The following is a 19,933-nucleotide window of genomic DNA, read 5'->3' as shown; positions in this document are numbered from 1 at the left end:
CAAAGTATTTCACTTAGGAAGGAAACTCAAACATACAGCTACACAGTGGGGAGTAGCTGGGCAGGTGCTGGTACTGCTGGAAAGGACCTGGTGATTAGAGTGGATCACAGACTGAATGAGAGTCAAAACATGGTGCAGTTGCAAAAACGGCTAATGTCATTCTGGGGTGTATAGTCAGGAGTGTCGGAGATAAAACACAGGAGGTAACGTCCCACTCTACTCGGCAGGGGGAGGCCCCAGCTGGAGCACTGTGTCCAGGTCTGGACCCCACACTTCAGGAATGATGTGGACATTGGAGAGAGTCCGGAGGAGAGCAACAAAAGTGATAAGGTTTAGAAAACCCGACCTGTGAGGAGAGGTTTAAAAAAAACTCGGCATGTTTAGTGGAGAAAAGAAGACAGAGGAGGGATCTAACACCAATGTTCAAATCTGTGAAGGGCTGTTCTAAAGAGAACGGGGATCAATTGTTCTCCATGTCCACGGAAGGTAGGACAGGAAGTGATGGGCTTAGTCTGCAGCAGGGGAAATTTAGGAGAAATGTTCTAACTGTGAATGGTAGTTACATTGTGGACTAGGCTGTCACACAGACCTCCAAACGGCTGTATGAAGCTGTCAAGTCAAAGCGACAGTCAAAAAAGTGAACAGAATGTTGGGAATCATTAAGAAAGGGATAGATAATAGAGACAGAAAATACCATATTGCCTTACATAAATCCATGGGACGCCCACATCTGAATACTGGGTGCAGATGTGGTCGCCCCATCTCAAAAAAAGATATGTTGGAACTGGAAAAAGTTCAGAAAAGGGCAACAAAAAATTATGAGGGGTGTGGAACGGCTGCCGTTTGAGGAGAGATTAATAAGACTGGGACTTTTCAGCTTGGAAAAGAGGCGACTAAGGGGCGGGGATATGATAGAGGTCTGTAAAATCATGAGTGATGTGGAGAAAGTAAATGAGGACGTGTTATTTACTCATTCTCATTACACAAGAACTAGGGGTCACCCAATGAAATTAATGGGCAGCAGGTTAAAACAAAGACAAGGAAGTATTCTTCACACAATGCACAGTCAACCTGTGGAACTCCTTGCCAGAGGATGTTGTGAAGGCCAAGACTATAAAGGGTTCAAAAAAGGACTAGATATGTTCACGGAGGACAGGTCCTATGACAGATTTGGTCACAGAGACCCCATTGGGACTGTCACCTGATGTGCTGAGACTACCTCTGAGCCTGTTTTCCCTGCCAGCTTGGGACTCCAGAACCCTGCCTTATTGAGCCAGACATGCTAGCCTGCTGCAACACGGACCCAGGGTCTGGGCCACATCCCCAAAGCTGCAGGCTTTAAGTGAAAACAGCTTTGCAGGTTTCCTGCCTCCTGCACCCAGACACACAGTTCTCAATGGGATCCAAACCCTCAATAAATCCATTTTGCTCTGTATAAAGCTTCTACAGGGTAAACTCATAAATTGTCCATCCTCTGTAACACTGACAGAGAGATATGCACAGCTGTTTGCTCCCCAAGTATTAAATACTCTGGGTTTATTAATAAACAAATGATTTTATTAAGTATAAAAAGTAGGATTTAAGTGGTTTCAAGTAATAACAGACAGAACAAAGTAAGTTACCAAGCAAAATAAAACAAAAACATGCAAGTCTAAGCTGACTACATTAAGAAACTGAATACAAGTAAAATCTCATCCTCAGAGATGGTCCAATAAGCTTCTTCCACAGACTAGACTCCTACCTAGTCTGGGCCCAGTCCTTACCCCGGTATAGTCCTTGTTAGTTCCAGCAGGCATCTTAGGTGGAAAACAGGGGCTTTCCCATGGCCACCCCTTTGTTCTGTCCCCCCTTTTTATAGCTTTGGCACAAGGCAGGACTCTTTTAGCTCTCTGGGTCCCCACCCCTCCTTCTAAATGGAAAAGTACCAGACTTAAGATTGATTCCAGTATCAGGTTATACTTCAGATTTCTAGCTTGAGATACAAGAATGATACATGTATACAAAGAGGAGGAATATATTCAGTAGGTTATAACCTTTGTTATGATACCTTACAAGAGCCCTTTTGCATACAGCATATTCCAGTTACATCATAGTTACACTCATAAGCATATTTCCATAAAACACCTGGAGTGCAACGTCACGGGTCCATCAATGGCAGGGATGGTGCCCCTCGCCTCTGTCTGCCAGAAGCTGGGAGTGGGCGACAGGGGATGGATCACTTGATGATTCCCTGCCTGGCATTGGCAGAGGACAGGACACTGGGCTAGAGGGACCTTTGGTCTGACCCAGTCTGGCCGTTCTGATGTTCTCACAATCAAACTCTCAAGGTTTCCCTTACGACATGGGAGGGAGCTGCTAGAAGTGAGATTAAGACTGCAGCCACTCACCAGCATGCAATAGTATGAAGACCAAACACGCCCTTATCGCTCTACTGTAACAACACGGACACCCAGCTGAGCTGGACTGATCCCAGCTATGTACTTGGAGTCCCACTGAGACATGGGTATCGTGGCATGAGCTGGCGCTGAGCTGCCAGCATCACACCAGGAGATCAGGACCCCAAGTGCAGAAGGAAGAAGGTACCAAGACTGCTTGGGAATCCAGGGTAGCATATTCCCTGAACCCACACTGACCCAGGCTCCACCATCCCCACCTCCAGGAGTGCCTCTCAGCCCCCTCCAGCTCCTGCCAGCCTAGATCTCATGGCTCCTGCTGGCCCAGCACCCGACCAGCGATGTGCTGCAGAAGCCTGTTCTGAGTCAGCCTGAGGACACTGACATCCATGTCCCCATGCTTCCTGGACACCTGGTGGGCAGGGGATGGGGCAGAGGCACCAGGAAGGGGGGTGGTTTGCTTGCTAATCTCACCTCCTTGCAACCCATGAACCATGGCCAACCCATTCCCCTGCCTGTCCCCATCTCTCCTCCCAGGTCCTGCAGCAAAATGCTCTCCCACCCCCTCACACACACATTCTGGCCGGGGGGGCTGGGCAGAGCTAAAGGCCTGGAACTGGCTCTTCCCACCCACTCAACCTGGCCCTGCATCCTGTGTGGAGTGGGGGCAAGCAGGCAGGGGGATGCAAGGACAAGGGGAGAGAGCAGGTGGAGCTGCTGATCTAGGAGCAAGGTTCTACGGCCGGTGTCTGCCAAGGCCCAGAGATTAGCTGGTCTCCTGCAGCAAGTGCTGGCTGTGCCAGCTGGAGATGCAGCAAAGGCAGCTGGTGACGCACACTCTGCTCTGCACCCAGTTGGCCGTGTTCCAGCCCCTTCAGGGTCCATCCCAGGAGCAGCGTGAGGCCCTGCCGGGTGCTAGGGACAGGGAACCGGGTCCAGAACCTCCCAGCTCCAGGGCCAGCTCAGCCCAGCAAAAACCTCACTCCTGGCCACCTACACTGCCCCAAATCCCCCCTACAGATAGCAGGAACCCAGGCAGCCTGCTCTCCCCTGCGCAGGATGGGCGTCTCGTGGCCTGCCCAGTGTGCAGCTGACACTGACCCTGGAGCTGTAGCCATGAAGAGCTCCACTGCCAGGGGAGCAGCGACCTTCAGCAAGAGCAGGGAGGCTCCAATTTCCAGGAGAACAGGCTCCCAGGATTAAGGGGTGGGCACAGAGCCCATGAGCTGGGGCCAAAACATCCTGGCAATCCCCGTGTCCATCTGGCCCCACCTGCACGGACAGGTGGGCTGGGAGTGCATGTTTCAGGGTGGGGACCAGAAATGAGGGTGTGGTCTCTGGTAGGGGGCCAGGGATGAGGGATTTGGGGTGCAGGAGAGGGCTCCGGGCGGTACTTACCTCAGGAGGCCCCCGGAAGCAGCTGCATGTCCCCCCTCCGGCTCTTATGTGAAGGTGCACGCCACCCCGTTCGCAGGCACCGCCCCAGCAATGCCCATTGGCCATGGTTCCTGGCCAATGGGAGCTGCAGAGCCGGCACTTGGGGCAGGGGAAGTGTGCACAGCCCCCTGGCTGCCCTTACATGTAGGAGCCAGAGATGGGACATGCCACTGCTTCCAGGAGTCACGCGGCGCCACAGCAGGCAGGGAGCCTGCCTTAGCCCCATGTCCCACCAACCGGACCTTTAACAGCCCGCTCAGCTCCAGGGTCCCTTGGCAACCCTGTGGGGAGATATGGCCCCAGCCCCTGAACCCCACTTCCTTTCAAGGCAGGGCAGTTGTCAGGCAAAACTCCCATTATGAATATTTATGGAATAGGAGGAGCCAAATCCACCCCTCAAAAATGTTTGGGAGGGGAAGGAATCAAACTCTTGAGCTCTGGAATTACAGGAGGGCTGGCGGGTCAGGATTGAGGGGCACCGCAGAGCTGTGGGAGGGGAGCTCATGGCTGGGATAGCGAGGGGCTATGGGCTGGGATTGAGGGGCACCGCAGAGCTGTGGGGGTGCACAGGGCTGGGATAGCAGGGGGCTGTGGGTCGGGATTGAGGGGCACCGCAGAGCTGTGGGGGTGCCCAGATATGGGCTAGTAGGGGCTGTGGGTTGGGATTGAGGGGCACCGCAGAGCTGTGGGGTGCCAGATATGGGCTAGTAGGGGCTGTGGGTTGGGACTGAGGGCACCGCAGAGCTGTGGGGGTGCCCAGGGCTGGGCTAGCAGGGGCTGTGGGTTGGGATTGAGGGGCACCGCAGAGCTGTGGGGTGCCCAGGGCTGCGCTAGCAGGGGCTGTGGGCTGGGATTGAGGGGCACCACAGAGCTGTGGGGGTGCCAGGGGCTGGATAGTGGGGGGCTGTGGGTCGGGATTGAGGGGCACCGCAGAGCTGTGGGGGTGCCCAGGGCTGGGCTAGCAGGGGCTGTGGGGTTGGGATTGAGGGGCACCGCAGAGCTGTGGGGGTGCCCAGGGCTGTGCTAGCAGGGGGCTGTGGGCTGGGATTGCGGGGCACCGCAGAGCTGTGGGGGTGCCCAGGGCTGGGCTAGCAGGGGCTGTGGGTCGGGATTGAGGGGCACCGCAGAGCTGTGGGGGTGCCCAGGGCTGGGCTAGCAGGGGGCTGTGGTCGGGATTGAGGGAAATTGGCAGAGCTGTGGGGGTGCCCAGGGCTGGGATAGTGGGGGGCTGTGGGCTGGGATTGAGGAGGCACCGCAGAGCTGTGGGGTGCCCAGGGCTGGGCTAGCAGGGGCTGTGGGTCGGGATTGAGGAGCACCGCAGAGCTGTGGGTGCCCAGGGCTGGGCTAGCAGGGGTCTGTGGGTTGGGATTGAGGGAAATTGGGCAGAGCTGTGGGGTGCCCAGGGGCTGTGCTAGCAGGGGCTGTGGTGCGGGATTGAGGAGCACCGCAGAGCTGTGGGGTGCCCAGGCTTGGGCTAGCAGGGGGCTGTGGGTCGGGGATTGAGGAGCACCGCAGAGCTGTGGGGTGCCAGGGCTGGGCTAGCAGGGGTCGTGGGTCGGGAACTGAGGAGCACCGCAGAGCTGTGGGGGTGCCCAGGGCTGGGCTAGCAGGGGCTGTGGGTCGGGATTGAGGAAATTGGCAGAGCTGTGGGGTGCCCAGGGCTGGGATAGTGGGGGGCTGTGGGTCGGATTGAGGAGCACCGCAGAGGCAGTGGGGTGCCCAGGACTGGGCTAGCAGGGGCTGTTCGTCGGGATTGAGGGAAATTGGCAGAGCTGTGGGGTGCCCAGGGCTGGGATAGTGGGGGGGGGTGGGGCGGGATTGAGGAGCACTGCAGAGCTGTGGGTGCCGAGGCTGGGATAGTGGGGGGCTGTGGGTCGGGATTGAGGAGCACCGCAGAGCTGTGGGGTGCCCAGGGCTGGGCTAGCAGGGGCTGTGGGGGATTGAGGGGCACCGCAGAGCTGTGGGGGTGCCCAGGGCTGGGCTAGCAGGGGCTGTGGGTCGGGATTGAGGGAAATTGGCAGAGCTGTGGGGTGCCCAGGGCTGGGATAGTGGGGGCTGTGGGTCGGGACTGAGGGAAATTGGCAGAGCTGTGGGGTGCCCAGGGCTGGGCTAGTGGGGGGCTGTGGGTCGGGATTGAGGAGCACCGCAGAGCTGGGGGTGCCCAGGGCTGGGCTAGCAGGGGCTGTGGGTCGGGATTGAGGGAAATTGGCAGAGCTGTGGGGTGCCCAGGGCTGGGCTAGTGGGGGGCTGTGGGTTGGGTTGAGGGAAATTGGCAGAGCTGGGGGCCCAGGGCTGGGATAGTGGGGGCTGTGGGTCGGGATTGAGGGGCACCGCAGAGCTGTGGGGTGCCCAGGGCTGGGCTAGCAGGGGTGGATCAGGATCGAAGGGCACTGCGGAGCTGCGGATGCTGGTACCGAAAAGGGAGGATGGCGTCTTTGTGTCGCTGGCTCCTGGTCCCCCCACCCCCAACACGTTTTTCTCCCTCTAGGGCAGACGCCATGGGCTCAGTGCAGCCCCCCGCTGGGCTGGGGACTGGGACATGACCAAGCGCTCCAGCTCCCTGGGGCCACCTGGGGCCTGGCCCATTCGCACCACAGCTCGGGGCCAAGCAGAGTCCAGGCAGCTGGGTTGGAGCAGAGACACAAAGGGGGGGGGGTGCAACACGGGACTTTCCACCAGGGAAGCTGCTGGGGGTGCCACCTGGGCACATGCCCACACGCGCCCTGTCCTGCCCCCTCCGTACACTGGGACTTGGCCTTGGCGGGGCAGGGCCGGCTGACGCTACCACTGCCGGTTGGCTGGTGGAAGTCAGCAGAGCCTAGCTCATGCCAAGCGCCTCTGTGATTCACCTTCCTGGTGCCCTGCACGGCCCCTCTCGTGTGCAGCCAGCACCCCCGGGGGCCAGAGCAGAGAGACCCGCCCTGCCAGGGACCAGGGTGGAGCAGGGCAGCCCACCAGCCTCCAGGAGCCCAACGGAGCCAGCACCACGTCGGCCCCAATAACCTCAGAAGGGAAACTTCCCCCTTGGCCTGCCGGGCCCTGTGGGACTACTGGTCCCACAGCTGCTTGTGTCCAGACTCACACCCTAGCCATCATCCTAGGGAGCGAGAGACCCTGGAGAGGACCCAGCTCCTGTCACTGCCTGCCCCTGCTCTCCCAGTGCCCCCCACACCCTGCCCCGACTCCACCACTCCTGATGGCCGGTGGGAGCTGTTGGAGCCCAGGGGCAGAAGGCGATGTCTGCTTGCCCTGCCCCTCAGGTGTCAGCCCCAGGGGCCCATCTCCCACAGCGCACTGACCCCTCACACCCCAGCCGAGCTGGGCACCAGGGCAGGGCCCACCAAACCCAGCCTTTACCCAGGGCCCCAGGCAGGCCCTGGCCTCACAGGTAGCTGCTGTCGACACTGCTGGTTCCCATTGCCCAGGTAGCTCTGGGCTGCGGGCGTCTCATGCACCGGGGTGGCCGGGCACCCCGCTTGGCGTGCAAGGAGGTGGGCGGAGCAGCGCAAGGATCCAGTTGGCGGGGAACAGGGCTCGGGCCCCGCTCCGTGCCCCCCCGGCAGCAGTGGCCCCAGCCCCCTGTGGAGGGGATGGTGAAGAGGCCGTAGGTGAGGGGGTCCAGGCAGGCGTTGAGGAGGCCGAAGATGAAGAGGACGTGGGCGAGGGATGGCGAGACCGTCTCCTCCATGGCGCGGGGGCAGAACCAGTACCAGAGGCCCAGCAGGTAGTAGGGTGTCCAGCACACGACGAAGGAGCTGACGATGACCAGGCTCACTTGAGCATACGCAGCCGCGCCCGCGGGATGTTTGGTGGTGGAGCGGCGCAGGGGCACCTCCTTGGAGACTAGAGCGACAGGGAGCAGGGCTGTCGGGGTGGGGTGCAGGCCACCACACGCCACGTCAGCCATGGGCAAACCCCAGGGCCCAGCCCCCTCCCTGCCCCATGCCGCGCAGCGTGCCAGATCGATGGGCTTGGCCGCTAGCTGGTGGCATCTCCCGTCCGAAGGGAGCCCTGGCCTTGTGGGCCCAGCTGTGAGCCCCAGGGCCAGGCTCACCGCACCACTCCACATGGGGCAGCCAGCCTTCTGGGAAAACGGGCCCCACAGACGAGCCTCGGGGCAGGGACCTTGGGCCTGATTCTGGAACTCAGGAGTGGTCCAACCCTCAGCATGAGCCAGAGCCGCCTCAGGGCCTCCCCAGCTTCTCCCCAGCTCCCCTAACCCCGTGTGTCCCCAGGCCCACGCCCAGCCCACCCAGCCCCCAGGATCCACCACTGGTTTCTCCCCAGCCCCCTACCCCGTGTGTCCCCAGGCCCACGCCCAGCCCACACAGCCTCCTGCCGCTAGCCCCAGCGCACTCACAGAGGCTGGTGCCCATGCGGCGGGAGATCTCCAGCAGGATGCGGGCGTAGCAGCAGACCATGATGAGCAGGGGCAAGGAGGAAGAGGCAGGCGAAGCCCAGCATGTTGTAGGCCGTCTCGTGCCAGCGCTGGGAAAGCTGCCCTGCGTGGGTGCACTGGGTGAAGTTCTGCGGGGAGCGGATGGTGACTGTGTGGAACAGGAACAGCTGGAAGCAAAGCAGAGCGAAAGAGAGGAGAGCTGGACCCCTGTGTGGGCCCGCACCCGACCCAGCGGGGCCACGAGCAAGACAGGGAGAGGGCTCTGCCAGCTCCCCACCCTCTGACACCTGGGTGAGGGCCAGCGCTTGGAACCACACACATTTGTGGGCCAAGCTAGCCTGCTGGGGACCTGGACATTGGGGGACAAGAGGCTGTTCCAGCCCCCCACACCCTGTGGGGTGAGCTGAGCCACAGGGAGATGGGGGCGTTCCGCCCAGCTCCGGAGAGACGGCTGCCGGGAATGGCTCTTCCATGAGGGAGCACCCCCAGAGAGCTCCCCGTACACCGCCCACCCCTCAGCTCACACCTGCTTGCTCCCCGACTCAGCCCCAGCAGGCTCCTGGGAGCCCCCTTCAGCCAGCAGGGAGAGGAGCAGTGCAGCGTGAGAGGAGCCCCCTCCATGGGAGATGAATGTTGGGGGGCCCAGCAGCTCCCATTCTGCACAACAACTAACAGCACAAGATCCCCACGCATTGCTAAGTGGCCCAGCAAACCTGCTCCGCTCAGGAGGCTGCGGCTGAGGGGAGAACAAGCAGCTTTGGCAGAACTGGGGCGGGAAGCCCACAGCTGGGACAGCAGGGGCTATGGGGCAGATACCTGCGGGGGGGGGAGAACGGGGCGGTATCCGGGGTGGGACAGGAAGTGGGTATCTGGGGAATGGGGACCGGTGGGTACCTGGGGTGGCAGGGGGACGGGTACCTAGGACTGGAGGGGCAGCGGGTATCTGGGGTGGGAGAGGCAGCGGGTACCTGATGGGTGGGTGACCGGTGGGGACCTGGGGCAGAGGGACAGCGGGTACCTGGGGGTGGGGACCAGAGGGTACCTGGGGCAGAGGGGCAGCAAGTGCCTGGGGGTGGGAACCGTGCGGGTACTCTGGGGGCGCAGGGGCAGCGGATATCTAGTGGAGGGGATCGGCGGGCAGCTGGGGCGCAGGGGCAGAGCGTATCTAGGGGGGGACCAGCGGGTACCTGGGGCAGAGGAGCAGCGAGTACCTGGGGGTGGGTATCAGCGGGTACCTGGGGCGCAGAGGCAGCAGGTATCTAGGTGGGGGGACGGCGGGTACCTGGGGCGCAGGGGCAGGGGTATCTAGGTGGTGGGGACTGGCGGGTACCTGGGGCACAGGGGCAGCGGGTATCTAGCGGGTGAGGACCGGCGGGTACCGGGGGTGCAGGGGCAGCGGGTATCTAGGTGGTGGGGGCAGGCGGGTACCTGGGGCGCAGGGGCAGTGGGTATCTAGGTGGTGGGGACTGGCGGGTACCTGGGGTGCAGGGGCAGCAGGTATCTAGGTGGTGGGGAGCAGCGGGTACCTGGGGCACAGGGGCAGCGGGTATCTAGGTGGTGGGGACCGGCGGTACTTGGGGCGCAGGGGCAGCGGGTATCTAGGTGGTGGGGACCGGGGTACCTGGGCGCAGGGGCAGCGGGTATCTAGGTGGTGGGGACCGGCGGGTACCTGGGGCGCAGGGGCAGGGTATCTAGGTGGTGGGGAGCGGCGGGTACCTGGGGCACAGGGGCAGCGGGTATCTAGGTGGTGGGGACCGGTGGGGACCTGGGCACAGGGGCATCGGGTATCTAGGTGGTGGGGACCGGCGGGTACCTGCGGTGCAGGGGCAGCGGGTATCTAGTGGGTGAGGACCGGCGGGTACCTGGGCGCAGGGACAGTGGGTATCTAGGTGGTGGGGACCGGCGGGTACCTGGGGTGCAGGGGCAGTGGGTATCTAGTGGGTGAGGACCGGCGGGTACCGGGGCACAGGGGCAGCAGGTATCTAGGTGGTGGGGACCGGCGGGTACCTGGGCACAGGGGCAGCGGGTATCTAGGTGGTGGGGACCGGCGGGTACCTGGGCACAGGGCAGCGGGTATCTAGGTGGTGGGGACGGCGGGTACCTGGGGTGCAGGGACAGCGGGTATCTAGGTAGTGGGGACCGGCGGGTACCTGGGCACAGGGGCAGCGGGTATCTAGGTAGGGGGACCGCGGGTACCTGGGCACAGGGGCAGCGGGTATCTAGGTGGTGGGGACCGGCGGGTACCTGGGCGCAGGGACAGCGGTATCTAGGTGGTGGGGACCGGCGGTACTTGGGGCGCAGGGGCAGCGGGTATCTAGGTGGTGGGGACCGGCGGGTACCTGGGTGCAGGGACAGCGGGTATCTAGGTGGGGGGACCGGCGGTACTTGGGGCGCAGGGGCAGGGGTATCTAGGTGGTGGGGACCGGCGGTACTTGGGGTGCAGGGACAGCGGGTATCTAGGTGGTGGGGACCGGTGGGTACCTGGGGTGCAGGGGCAGCGGGTATCTAGGCGGTGGGGACCGGCGGGTACCTGGGCGCAGGGGCTGCGGGTATCTAGGTGGTGGGGACCGGCGGGTACCTGGGCACAGGGACAGCGAGTATCTAGGTGGTGGGGACCGGCAGGTACCTGGGCACAGGGGCAGCGGGTATCTAGGTGGTGGGGACCGGTGGGTACCTGGGTGCAGGGACAGCGGGTATCTAGGTGGTGGGGACCGGCGGTACTTGGGGCGCAGGGACAGCGGGTATCTAGGTGGTGGGGACCGGCGGTACTTGGGGCGCAGGGGCAGCGGGTATCTAGGTGGTGGGGACCGGCGGGTACCTGGGCGCAGGGGCAGCGGGTATCTAGGTGGTGGGGACCGGTGGGGACCTGGGCGCAGGGGCAGCGGTGCCTGAGGGGGACCGCGGGTACCTGGGGCAGGGAGAGCCCAGCACTCAGCAGCCAGGCCGCGTACAGCATGAGGCGGTTCCTCCTGTGGGCATGGGCGATGGCCAGCGGGCGCAGGATGGCCGCCTGGCGGTCCAGGCTGATCACCACGGTGATGAAGGCCGAGGCGTACATGGCCAGCAGCTTGAGGTACATGAGGAGGCGGCAGGCCAGGTCCCCCGCCTGCCACTGCACCGTGAGGTTCCAGCCGGCGTCCAGCGGCATCACCACGAAGGTGACCAGCAGGTCGGCCGCCGCCAGGTGCAGCAGGAGCACGCGGACGTGCGAGAGCTTCCCGCGCCGCCCGCCCGCGCCCGCCCACAGCACTGCCAGGTTGCCGGCGGCCGAGAGGGCGAGGAGCACGAAGGTGAGGATGACGCGGGCCTTGGCGGCGGGGGAGAAGGTGGGCAGCTGCAGGGCCCCCTCGGTCCCGTTGGGCCAGGGCCCCCACCCACAGCTGCCCTCGGTGGGCGGGAGGCTGCTGCAGGGCACCGTGCCCGCTCGCTGGCTGACGTTCATCGCAGGGGCACGTGGGGCCCGGCCGGCTTCCTCCTGCTGCGACAGACAGACAGCGTCAGCACCCACTCCTGGGGAGTGTGACCCCGAGGCTACGCCCTGGCTCGCAGAGCCCCCTGCCCTGGGCACAGGGGCCAGGCACATCCTTGGCACTGCGCAGGGCACCTCCTTGTGGGGCTGAGCCCCGGACAGAGGCAGCCTGGCAGAGCCTGGGCACGGCAGGGCAGGGAGGCCTTGTGCGGCTGGATGAAGAGGTCCTGCTCACACTGGCGCAGTCAGCCTGGAGCCGGGGGCAGCTGAGCTCAGCAGGAGGGGGAGCTGCAGGCCACCCCACCCCCACCCCTCTCTTGGAGCCAGAGGGGCAGCTCCCCCATAGGACACCAGCCCCCCAGCCTGGCAGTGGGCCTGGTCCAGCTCGGTGCTGCCACGCACAGTTCTTCGCCCCCACCGGCTATTTGTGTGCTGCTCTTCTCGGAGCAGCCTCCTGATAGCTGGTGCTGGGGGCCAGCCAGGGGCTCTTCCTGGCAGCCCCAGGGAGCTCCGGCTGGGGAGCGGGAACCTGGAGGGGTTCAGATGGGGGGGACACGCTGCCAGCCACGGCCCCTGGCTGTGGGGCTCTCCTTGAAAACCCATCAGGCCTCCGGGAGAGCCAGGAACAGCTTCTCTCCCTTCCCACTCACCGACTTCCCTGATCCTACCTTTCTGTGCAGCTCAGACGCTGCGGTGATGGGCTCCAGCTAACGATCAGCGGGGGGAGCACGGGGAGGCACCAGCAAGGGGAGGGCAGGGAGCTGTCCCATCTTCCAGAACACAGCCTCCCCGGCCTGTCTCAGCCAGAGACCTGCTCCCACAGCAACCTTGGCCCTAGCCGCTCCCTTAAACAGGGAACCCCCCATCCGGTCTCTGCTCCGGGGCAGCTCTCAGGAGTGGGCCCAGGCTGAGGCTGGCCCCCGAGAGGGGGGGAGGATAGTGGAGTCACCAGCAATCAGCCTCTGCTGAGCAAGGCAGGGTGCTCCTGCTCCAAACCCCCGTGTCCCCAGGCTGGTAACAGGCATGGCGTGGTCCCAGGTGTCTGGGAGCCATGCGCCAGGTCAGCGTCCGTGCTCCATGCTACACTCGCTGGGGCACAGGCACGTGGAGGGGACATCCCGACAGGAGCCACGCTGTCGCTACCAGTGGGAGACACCACGGCCGGTCCCACCCAGACACCCACTGAGGCAGTGGTGGAGCCATGCAGCCCCCGCACCCAGCCTGCACCGATCCACATCCCCCAGGCTTGTCCAGACCCCGTGCAAGGGGACGCCTGCCCAGCCTACTCCTGCTCCATGCATCCCTCCCAGCTGGGACAGCAGATAGACGTAGCTCTCCAAGCCCCAGAGGACAAGGAGCAGGGCCGCAAGCCACCCACCCACCCTCCCCACCTCCAGCCACGAAGTCCCACTCGCTCAGCACCTCCACTGCTCTGCGTGGGTTGGAGCTGGTACTGCTGGTTCCAGCTCGGTCTGGAGCCTCCCTCGGCATTAGAGGCAGCACTGCATCCCCGCGGCAGCGAGCCAGCCGGTGGCCTACCCACCAGGCAGCCTCCCCTCGCACTCCAGTCCCAGGGCTGTGTCACTCTGCTACCTGCCCCCACGTGACTCGCTGGACGCTGACGCAGCCGATCGATGAGATGCCCTTGACGGCTCATGTTGCTTCTTGATGTAATAAACTCGTGTTCAAAAGGCTTTGCTCCCCCTTCCCCCATGTGGCACCCACACACACAGTCACACACTCACACACACAGTCATGCACTCACACACACACTACCCCTGGGTCCCATGCAGTCACACCCGCACACACACACATTCATTCACGTGCACTAACACAGCATCATAGGCCCAGTCACACACTCACATCCACACTCTCACACTCCCCCAAGAACTGCCATGAGTGCAGGGGTCTGTCCAGCCGGACAGGGGGCAGGCATGGGGCACACGACCCTGCCGAGCAACCTGTCTCCCGCTGGCTGGCTCCCCACTGTGGAGGGCTGACTGGAGCCCCATCACAAAGCACACTAGCCCCACCCCAGCTGGCATCTCTACAGCTCCTCCAGCCAAAGCCCTGGGTGGATGAGAGGCTGAAGTGCTCCACGTCTGGGGATGCTTGGGCCCAGGTGCCAGGTACAGACCCTGCCCCTGGGGACCAAGCAGACAGGACAGCCAGGGGCCCTGGCTGGGGTGCAACCAGTCCTTAGGGCTGTGGGGTGAGATGTGGGCCTGATTCCCCTCTGCCGGGCTGTCTCCTCACTCGCAGCACCAGGGCTGTCTCTGGTGCTGGTGGAACCTGGCGTTGGGTGGAGCAGCCCAGGGGCTGCTGGCGAACTGGCAGGACCTCTGCGACCACAGCACAGCCTGGCCTCTTTCAGGCAGGAGCCTCGGACTAACACGGTTGCTGGTCTGTTGAGCTCGCTGTGGCTCAGGGCTAGAGGCCACAAAAGCAATTCTCTTGGCATCGGACGGCTGGCACAGTAGGGGCCAGATGCCCACCCCCATCACTGCCAGACACACAATCTGTGCCCAGTGCTCCCCTGGCAGTAGGGTGACCAGACGTCCCGATTTGATAGGGACAGTCCCAATTTTGGAGCCTGTTACCCCCAACTCCCGTCCAGATTTTTCAACACTTGCTATCTGGTCACCCCTAGCTGGCAGCACCCTGCACCCTTGGCAGCTACAGGCCTGGCCCCGGCAGAGCACCTGCCCCCCAGCCCCAGGCCTCGCTCCTCAAAGGCGGTTTCTCTAGTGACACCCCGTTGGCCACCCAGGGACATCTCCAGCCCAGGGGAAATGGCAGGCGCCAGCACAGACAGCCTGCCTGACCCGGGTTCAGCCAACCAGGACCCAGGTCTGAGCCGCTGCTGTGGCTGATGTACTTGGCCTGGCTGCACCACAGGACAGGCATGGGGAAGGACAATCCGGCTACCCCATGGCCCCCCAGCCCCCAGCCCAGCAGCTGTCAGGAGTCTCTGCAGGACACAATGAGGTGCTGAGTCCCCACAGATGTGTGCGACCTCACAGGTAACATGGCACTGGCACATGCTTGCCATGCACGGGCAGGGGAAGCGCTCCACGCGTGCTCACGACACTGCCCGCACACATCATTGTCCAGGATCACACGCCACGCACAGGGCAGGGGATGTGCTCTGCACATGCACCACAGCACTGCCCGGACACGTCACGGTGCAGAGATCACACGCTCACCACGCACGGGCAGGGGTTGTGCTCCGTGCATCCATCAAGGCACTGCCTACACACGTCATGGTGCAGGGATCACACACGCTCACATTCAGCAGAGCAGCACATGGCCCCTGCCCTGTGATTTGCCAGGACAGGCCCGGACAGGGGGCTGCTGTTTGTCTTCGCAGGTGGCCTGAGGTGGCAGAACAGAGACCTAACCAGGGCAGAGCCAGGATCCGCTGAGACAAACCGATCGTCATGCTGGCTCCAGAGTGCGGTTCTGGGGCACTCAGCACCCCTTTATTTGTGGGGGTGCTGAGTTCCCCAGAGTCCCCCCATCCCGTATCCTAGCCTTGCCATGAATTCCACCCCCACCTCCATGGCCAGCAGTGCTGGGGCGCTGCGTTCCGCACCCCTTCCAGGCCGGGCGCCCCCGGGCAAAGGGCTGTTCCCATATGGAGGGTGCCCAAGACTCAGGCTGCTGCAGCTGCAGAGAGAGGTGCAGGCTGGCACCCAGGGCCATTGAACCCGGGCCAAGGGGGAGCCGATGGTGCCCAGAGGAGCCAGGCCTAGGGGCAGGCCCGGCCCGTGCTGAGAAAGGCCTTGGCACAACAGGGGAGTTTTGCATCTTAAAGGCTGTGTCCCGGCAGAAGGAATTAATGTTATTAGCAAGTCAGTTCACAGCTAAGTGGGGCTCATTAGCTGCCCAGCCCCTGCCCCAGAGCCAGGGGGAGGGTGGGAGGAGATGGAGCCTCCTCTGGTCCTATTAGCATCTCCCTGTCAAACCCCATTAGCACCAGCCCTGTAATGGGCTCTCCCAGCCACCCCAGGACAGGCCCCCAGGAGCGGAAACCGCTCCACGCCCCCCCACGCTGGGACCCAGGGTCAGGAGCCAGGGCAGGCAGGGATCCTAGCAGAGCTGAGCCCTGGATCCAACCCTCACAGGCCCCACTCTGCCCCACATCCCCCAAGCCCCATTCCTGAGCACAGTGCTCTCTGCCACCCCTGAGATGCCCCCATGCCCAGAGCCAGGCCCTGGGCAGAGTCTGGGCTTCAGGAAAGCAGCCCCTGGGCATTAGGGTGGGAAACGTAGCCACACAGCTCTGATCCTATTACCTGCCGAGAGCCATGGGCTGGGATCCCCCCCAGCCCCTTACCCCAGCTGCCCCACTGCTGCAGGGGGCGGGGACTCCCCAGTGAACAGCTGTGATCACCTTCCCCAATTCCCACCCACCCCGCAGCTGCTGCCTCCTGCACTGGGAGGTTTCACACCCAGCCCCAGCAGCTGCGCCCGCCTTCCCTGCCAAGGCATTGCAGAGCGCTCTGCCCAGGGTACAGGTGTCATGGGATCCCCATCTATTTATCTGGGGCTGAATCCTGATCCTCTTCTATCGTATCCGTCCCGCCCCCGTGAGCTGGGCCTGTGACACCCCTTTTCCCACAGGGGGACAGAGCTGTGAGATAAACGGGCTCAGAGCCACAGTCTCACCATTGATATCATGTGTAAACTAACCACCCCATTGTCTATCCCAAAGGGCTTGCCAGCCCATACACTGGGATCACTCACCCCCTGCGGAAATGCAGCCACCTCTGGGGTGGGATGCGGCAGCAAAATGACACAGCATGTTAGAACAGGAAGCTCAGAAGCATCCTGCATTCAATGGACTTTAGTGAGGCCAAGTGAAATGAGTCACACAGGAACAGGGGCAGGACACAGGCTGAGCTCACCCACCCCAGGGGATTTTTAATGAGCCCCAGTAGCCAGGCCATGTGTTGGGGGCACCCAGCCCCGGGGAAGGCAGGACGGCAGCAGCACAGGGGTGCCTCACGCCCCTTGCAGAGTTCTCCCAGGCCTGTGCATGCAGGAGTGGGCAGAGGAGAGCAGGGGCCCCATCCCCACCAACCAGGGGCAGTGGCCTCCCTGGCTTGTTAAGACAGCTGAGGCAGGGGCTCCTCTTGGGAGCCAGCCAAGAGACCTCACATACAGGCAGGTTCAAGTCTCCCAGCATGGTGGGTCCCCAGCCGAGTGTGCCCTGCTGGTCCCATGGGGTCACAGGGATGTGAAGGAGGATGGGAACCGTGGGTTCTCCCCTGTCATCACGGGAGGGGCCCCACACAGCTCAGGAAACTCCCTCCTGCAGGCAAAGAGCTCACATGGCATCTTCCCCAAGTGAGACCGAGGGAGACAGAGGCCGGACAAAGGGACCTGCCCAACAGGCCCCCACACCAAAGCACTGTTTACACACCAGGAGTTATCATGGATCCCATCGCCGGGGCGTGAGCTCAGTGGCCAAACCAGGACTGGAACCCAGGAGTCCGGGCTCCCAGCCCAGTGCCCTAACAGCAGGGCATCCTCCTCCCAAGCCACAGGGCCAGTTCTGGCTAGGCGGCCAAAGCAGAGACACGTATTGATCCATAATGGCTCCCCCTTCCCTCCCCCTAATCCCCTGAACCCCACGGCAGCAAGAGGCAGGAGGTCACAGACATGGGTTTATTCATTCACAGCATCACATCAGCTTTCAAAGCTCTTTAGCTATTGTCCCCTGGCCTGGAAATAACTCGATAAATACCCTCCCACCCCAGCACAACTCGATAAATACCCTCCCACCCCTGCATATCTCGATAAATACCCTCCCAACCCTGCACAACTCGATAAATACCCTCCCACCCCTGCATATCTCGATAAATACCCTCCCACCCTGGCATAACTCGATAAATACCCTCCTACCCCTGCATGTGCCCCACGCCTGCACGTCCTCAGTGTGCCCCATGCCTGTATGGCCACGCACAGCTGCATTGTCCCCAGAAGTGGGCGCATGATCCAGGGCAGAGTCGTCAGCCAGCGACAGTGTTCGTGCATGTGGCCCTCTCCAGCTGGGCTGCCTGGGCTCACGAGGACTCATTCTGCCACCGGCTGCTTCTCAGGCTTGTCCCCAGGCTGGGCAGTGGCCGATCAGTCCTGGGGAAGCAGGGCCTCCAGGAGGGAGAGGAGCTCGCCGGAGAGATCCTGCAGAGAGGAGCACAAGGATCAGTGGAGCAACACAGCCAAGGCCAGACTGTCTGGGCGCTGTCTCCGGGAGCCGGACAGAGTGGGGGGCCCTCTGAGCGGAACCCACAAACTGCCCCCGGAGGGCACAGACAGGAGCAGGGCCAGCGAGCCTGTGGAGTGAGGGCACTGAGTCATTCGCTCTGACCTGTCAACCGAAGCTGATTCCCAAGGGCCAGGGAACGGGGGTGCCTGTGGTCAGAGAGCCCCTCCCGGCTCTGCTGTGCTCATCAGCCGAGTAGCCCTGAGCACATCACTCCCTGCTCTCCATGACTCAGCATCCGCCCAGGAAAACCCTTCCCCACTGCCCCCCACAGCAGTGCATGCTGCCCTCCTCGCAGGACCCGGCCCACGGGCCATTTCAAGTGGCCAGGATTTGGGGAGTGCCTGATTCTCAGCCCCGCGGCCTGCCAGTCACAGCATCAGGCCAGGCAGAATGGGGTTCCCCAGATCTGTGCCACGGAATATGCACCGCGGGGGGTTATTCTGGCAGGTAAACTCAGGACACAGCCTAGATGAGAGGGGGCAGAGACGTGAACCTACCTGGGAGGACAGACCAGTCTGCAAATTCAGTTGGCAGCAGCATCGGCCCTGCATCCAGGATTCGTGTCCTGTGCAGCTCAGGGGGGGTTCCCTGCGGCAGGACAGCAGGGTGGGCGACACCCAGGACTCTGTGGCTGGGGGGGACCCCTCCCACGGGGCTGGAGATGCGCCCGGAGGCCAGGGGTCGTGGCCTGGCAGCAACCCGCCCCTCGGGGCACAGCTGGCAGTGCCGGCGTGGGCCCTCTCTCCTCTGGGCCAGCGTCTCCTTGCTGAGCCCCAGCAGCTCCGACAGGTGGGAGATGTAGCGGATGGCGAGGCGCAGGGTCTCGATCTTGGTCAGGCTCTGGCCGGCCGGTGCTACTGAGGGGGGCAGGGTAGCGTCGCAGCGTGTGGAGAGCCTTGGACAGATTCCTCATGCGCAGCTTCTTCCCCGCTCGCGGCGCTCTCTGCCTCTGCCCGCCGCCTGCCCTGCCCCGGCTGCCCTTCCTGCTCCCATAGGCTGGGCATAGGCCAGCCCTGCATCTTGGCTGTCAGCACCAGGCTTGGGGCTGCAGGGCAGCTGCTGCAGGGCTCCTGGGGAGCTGGGCAGAGCGGGTAGAGGGGGTTGAGAGGGCTGCAGGAGTCGGTGGAGGGTGTTGGGAGCAGCTGCTGTACCCTCCATGCTGGGCGGGACTCTGCCCCACTCCTGCAGCAGGGCCTGGCCTGGGAGCAGGCGGGAGATCCTGGGCTAGGAGCTGGGCAGGAGAGCTGGCCATGGCGTCAGGGTTTCCCAGGCTTCGTGTGGGGAAAGAGCAGCAGCCCCAGGCTTTATGCTGAGGCTAGAGGTGTGAAGTGGCACCTTCGCAGGGACCATCAGCACATCAAAGCCCTGGGGGGCTGGGGCCCTGGGGAAGAGAGCTCCTTTGAACAGGCTGGTGTTGAATTTTACCCCAGCTGGGGTGGAGCTGTGTGACAGGTCACCGACCCCACAGACACCCAGCTGCCGGCTTGCGACGGAGCCTGCCCAGGTGCCCCATGCCCAGTGGGCTGGCGAGGGCACAGGGCGGCTCTGTATGGCTGGGCTGTGCCACCCACTTGATCAGAGGGGGCAGCTTGCACCTCACTGCCACGGGCGGATGAAGCCATACACGGGAGGGTGCCCGGTGGCTGTGTGTCTGTATTCCTAGGGCAGTGCCAGCAGCCCACGGTACATGGTGGGGGACAGAGGTCCAAACCCACACAGGGAGGAAAAGAACCCAGGAGTCCGGGCTGCATGCCCAGGTGCTAAGCGTTATCCCACACTACTCAAACCCGGCTGGGCCCTGCCCTGAGTGATGGGGCAGAAGACTGGTCCTCACTCAATGTGGGCTGGGGGCAGGGCTTGGGCCGGGAAACACAGGGGGCAGGTGCCTCCTAGAGCAGGACCCTAACCAAACCCCCCCTCCCCCCCCGGGGAGGCTGAAGTGTCGGGCCCAACCCCAGCTC

The 19,933-nt window shown here is 63.0% G+C and overlaps 1 protein-coding gene across 1 annotated transcript; it reads right to left on the bottom strand.

Moving 5' to 3' along the window:
• Positions 1-2,700: 2,700 nt before the first annotated feature.
• Positions 2,701-19,130, bottom strand: LOC115658766 (gonadotropin-releasing hormone II receptor-like). The gene is given in 9 exon segments (XM_030578190.1): positions 2,701-2,805; positions 7,217-7,416; positions 7,419-7,673; positions 8,191-8,266; positions 8,268-8,396; positions 11,138-11,707; positions 13,955-14,040; positions 18,470-18,829; positions 19,124-19,130. Coding segments are annotated over 9 exon segments (1,788 nt in total).
• Positions 19,131-19,933: the final 803 nt, after the last annotated feature.

The sequence above is a fragment of the Gopherus evgoodei genome, chromosome 10, assembly GCF_007399415.2.
Source record: "Gopherus evgoodei ecotype Sinaloan lineage chromosome 10, rGopEvg1_v1.p, whole genome shotgun sequence".
In the NCBI taxonomy this organism is placed as follows: domain Eukaryota; kingdom Metazoa; phylum Chordata; order Testudines; family Testudinidae; genus Gopherus; species Gopherus evgoodei.
Note: the sequence above shows the minus strand (reverse complement) of the source record. Positions and strands in the feature narration are given on the sequence as shown.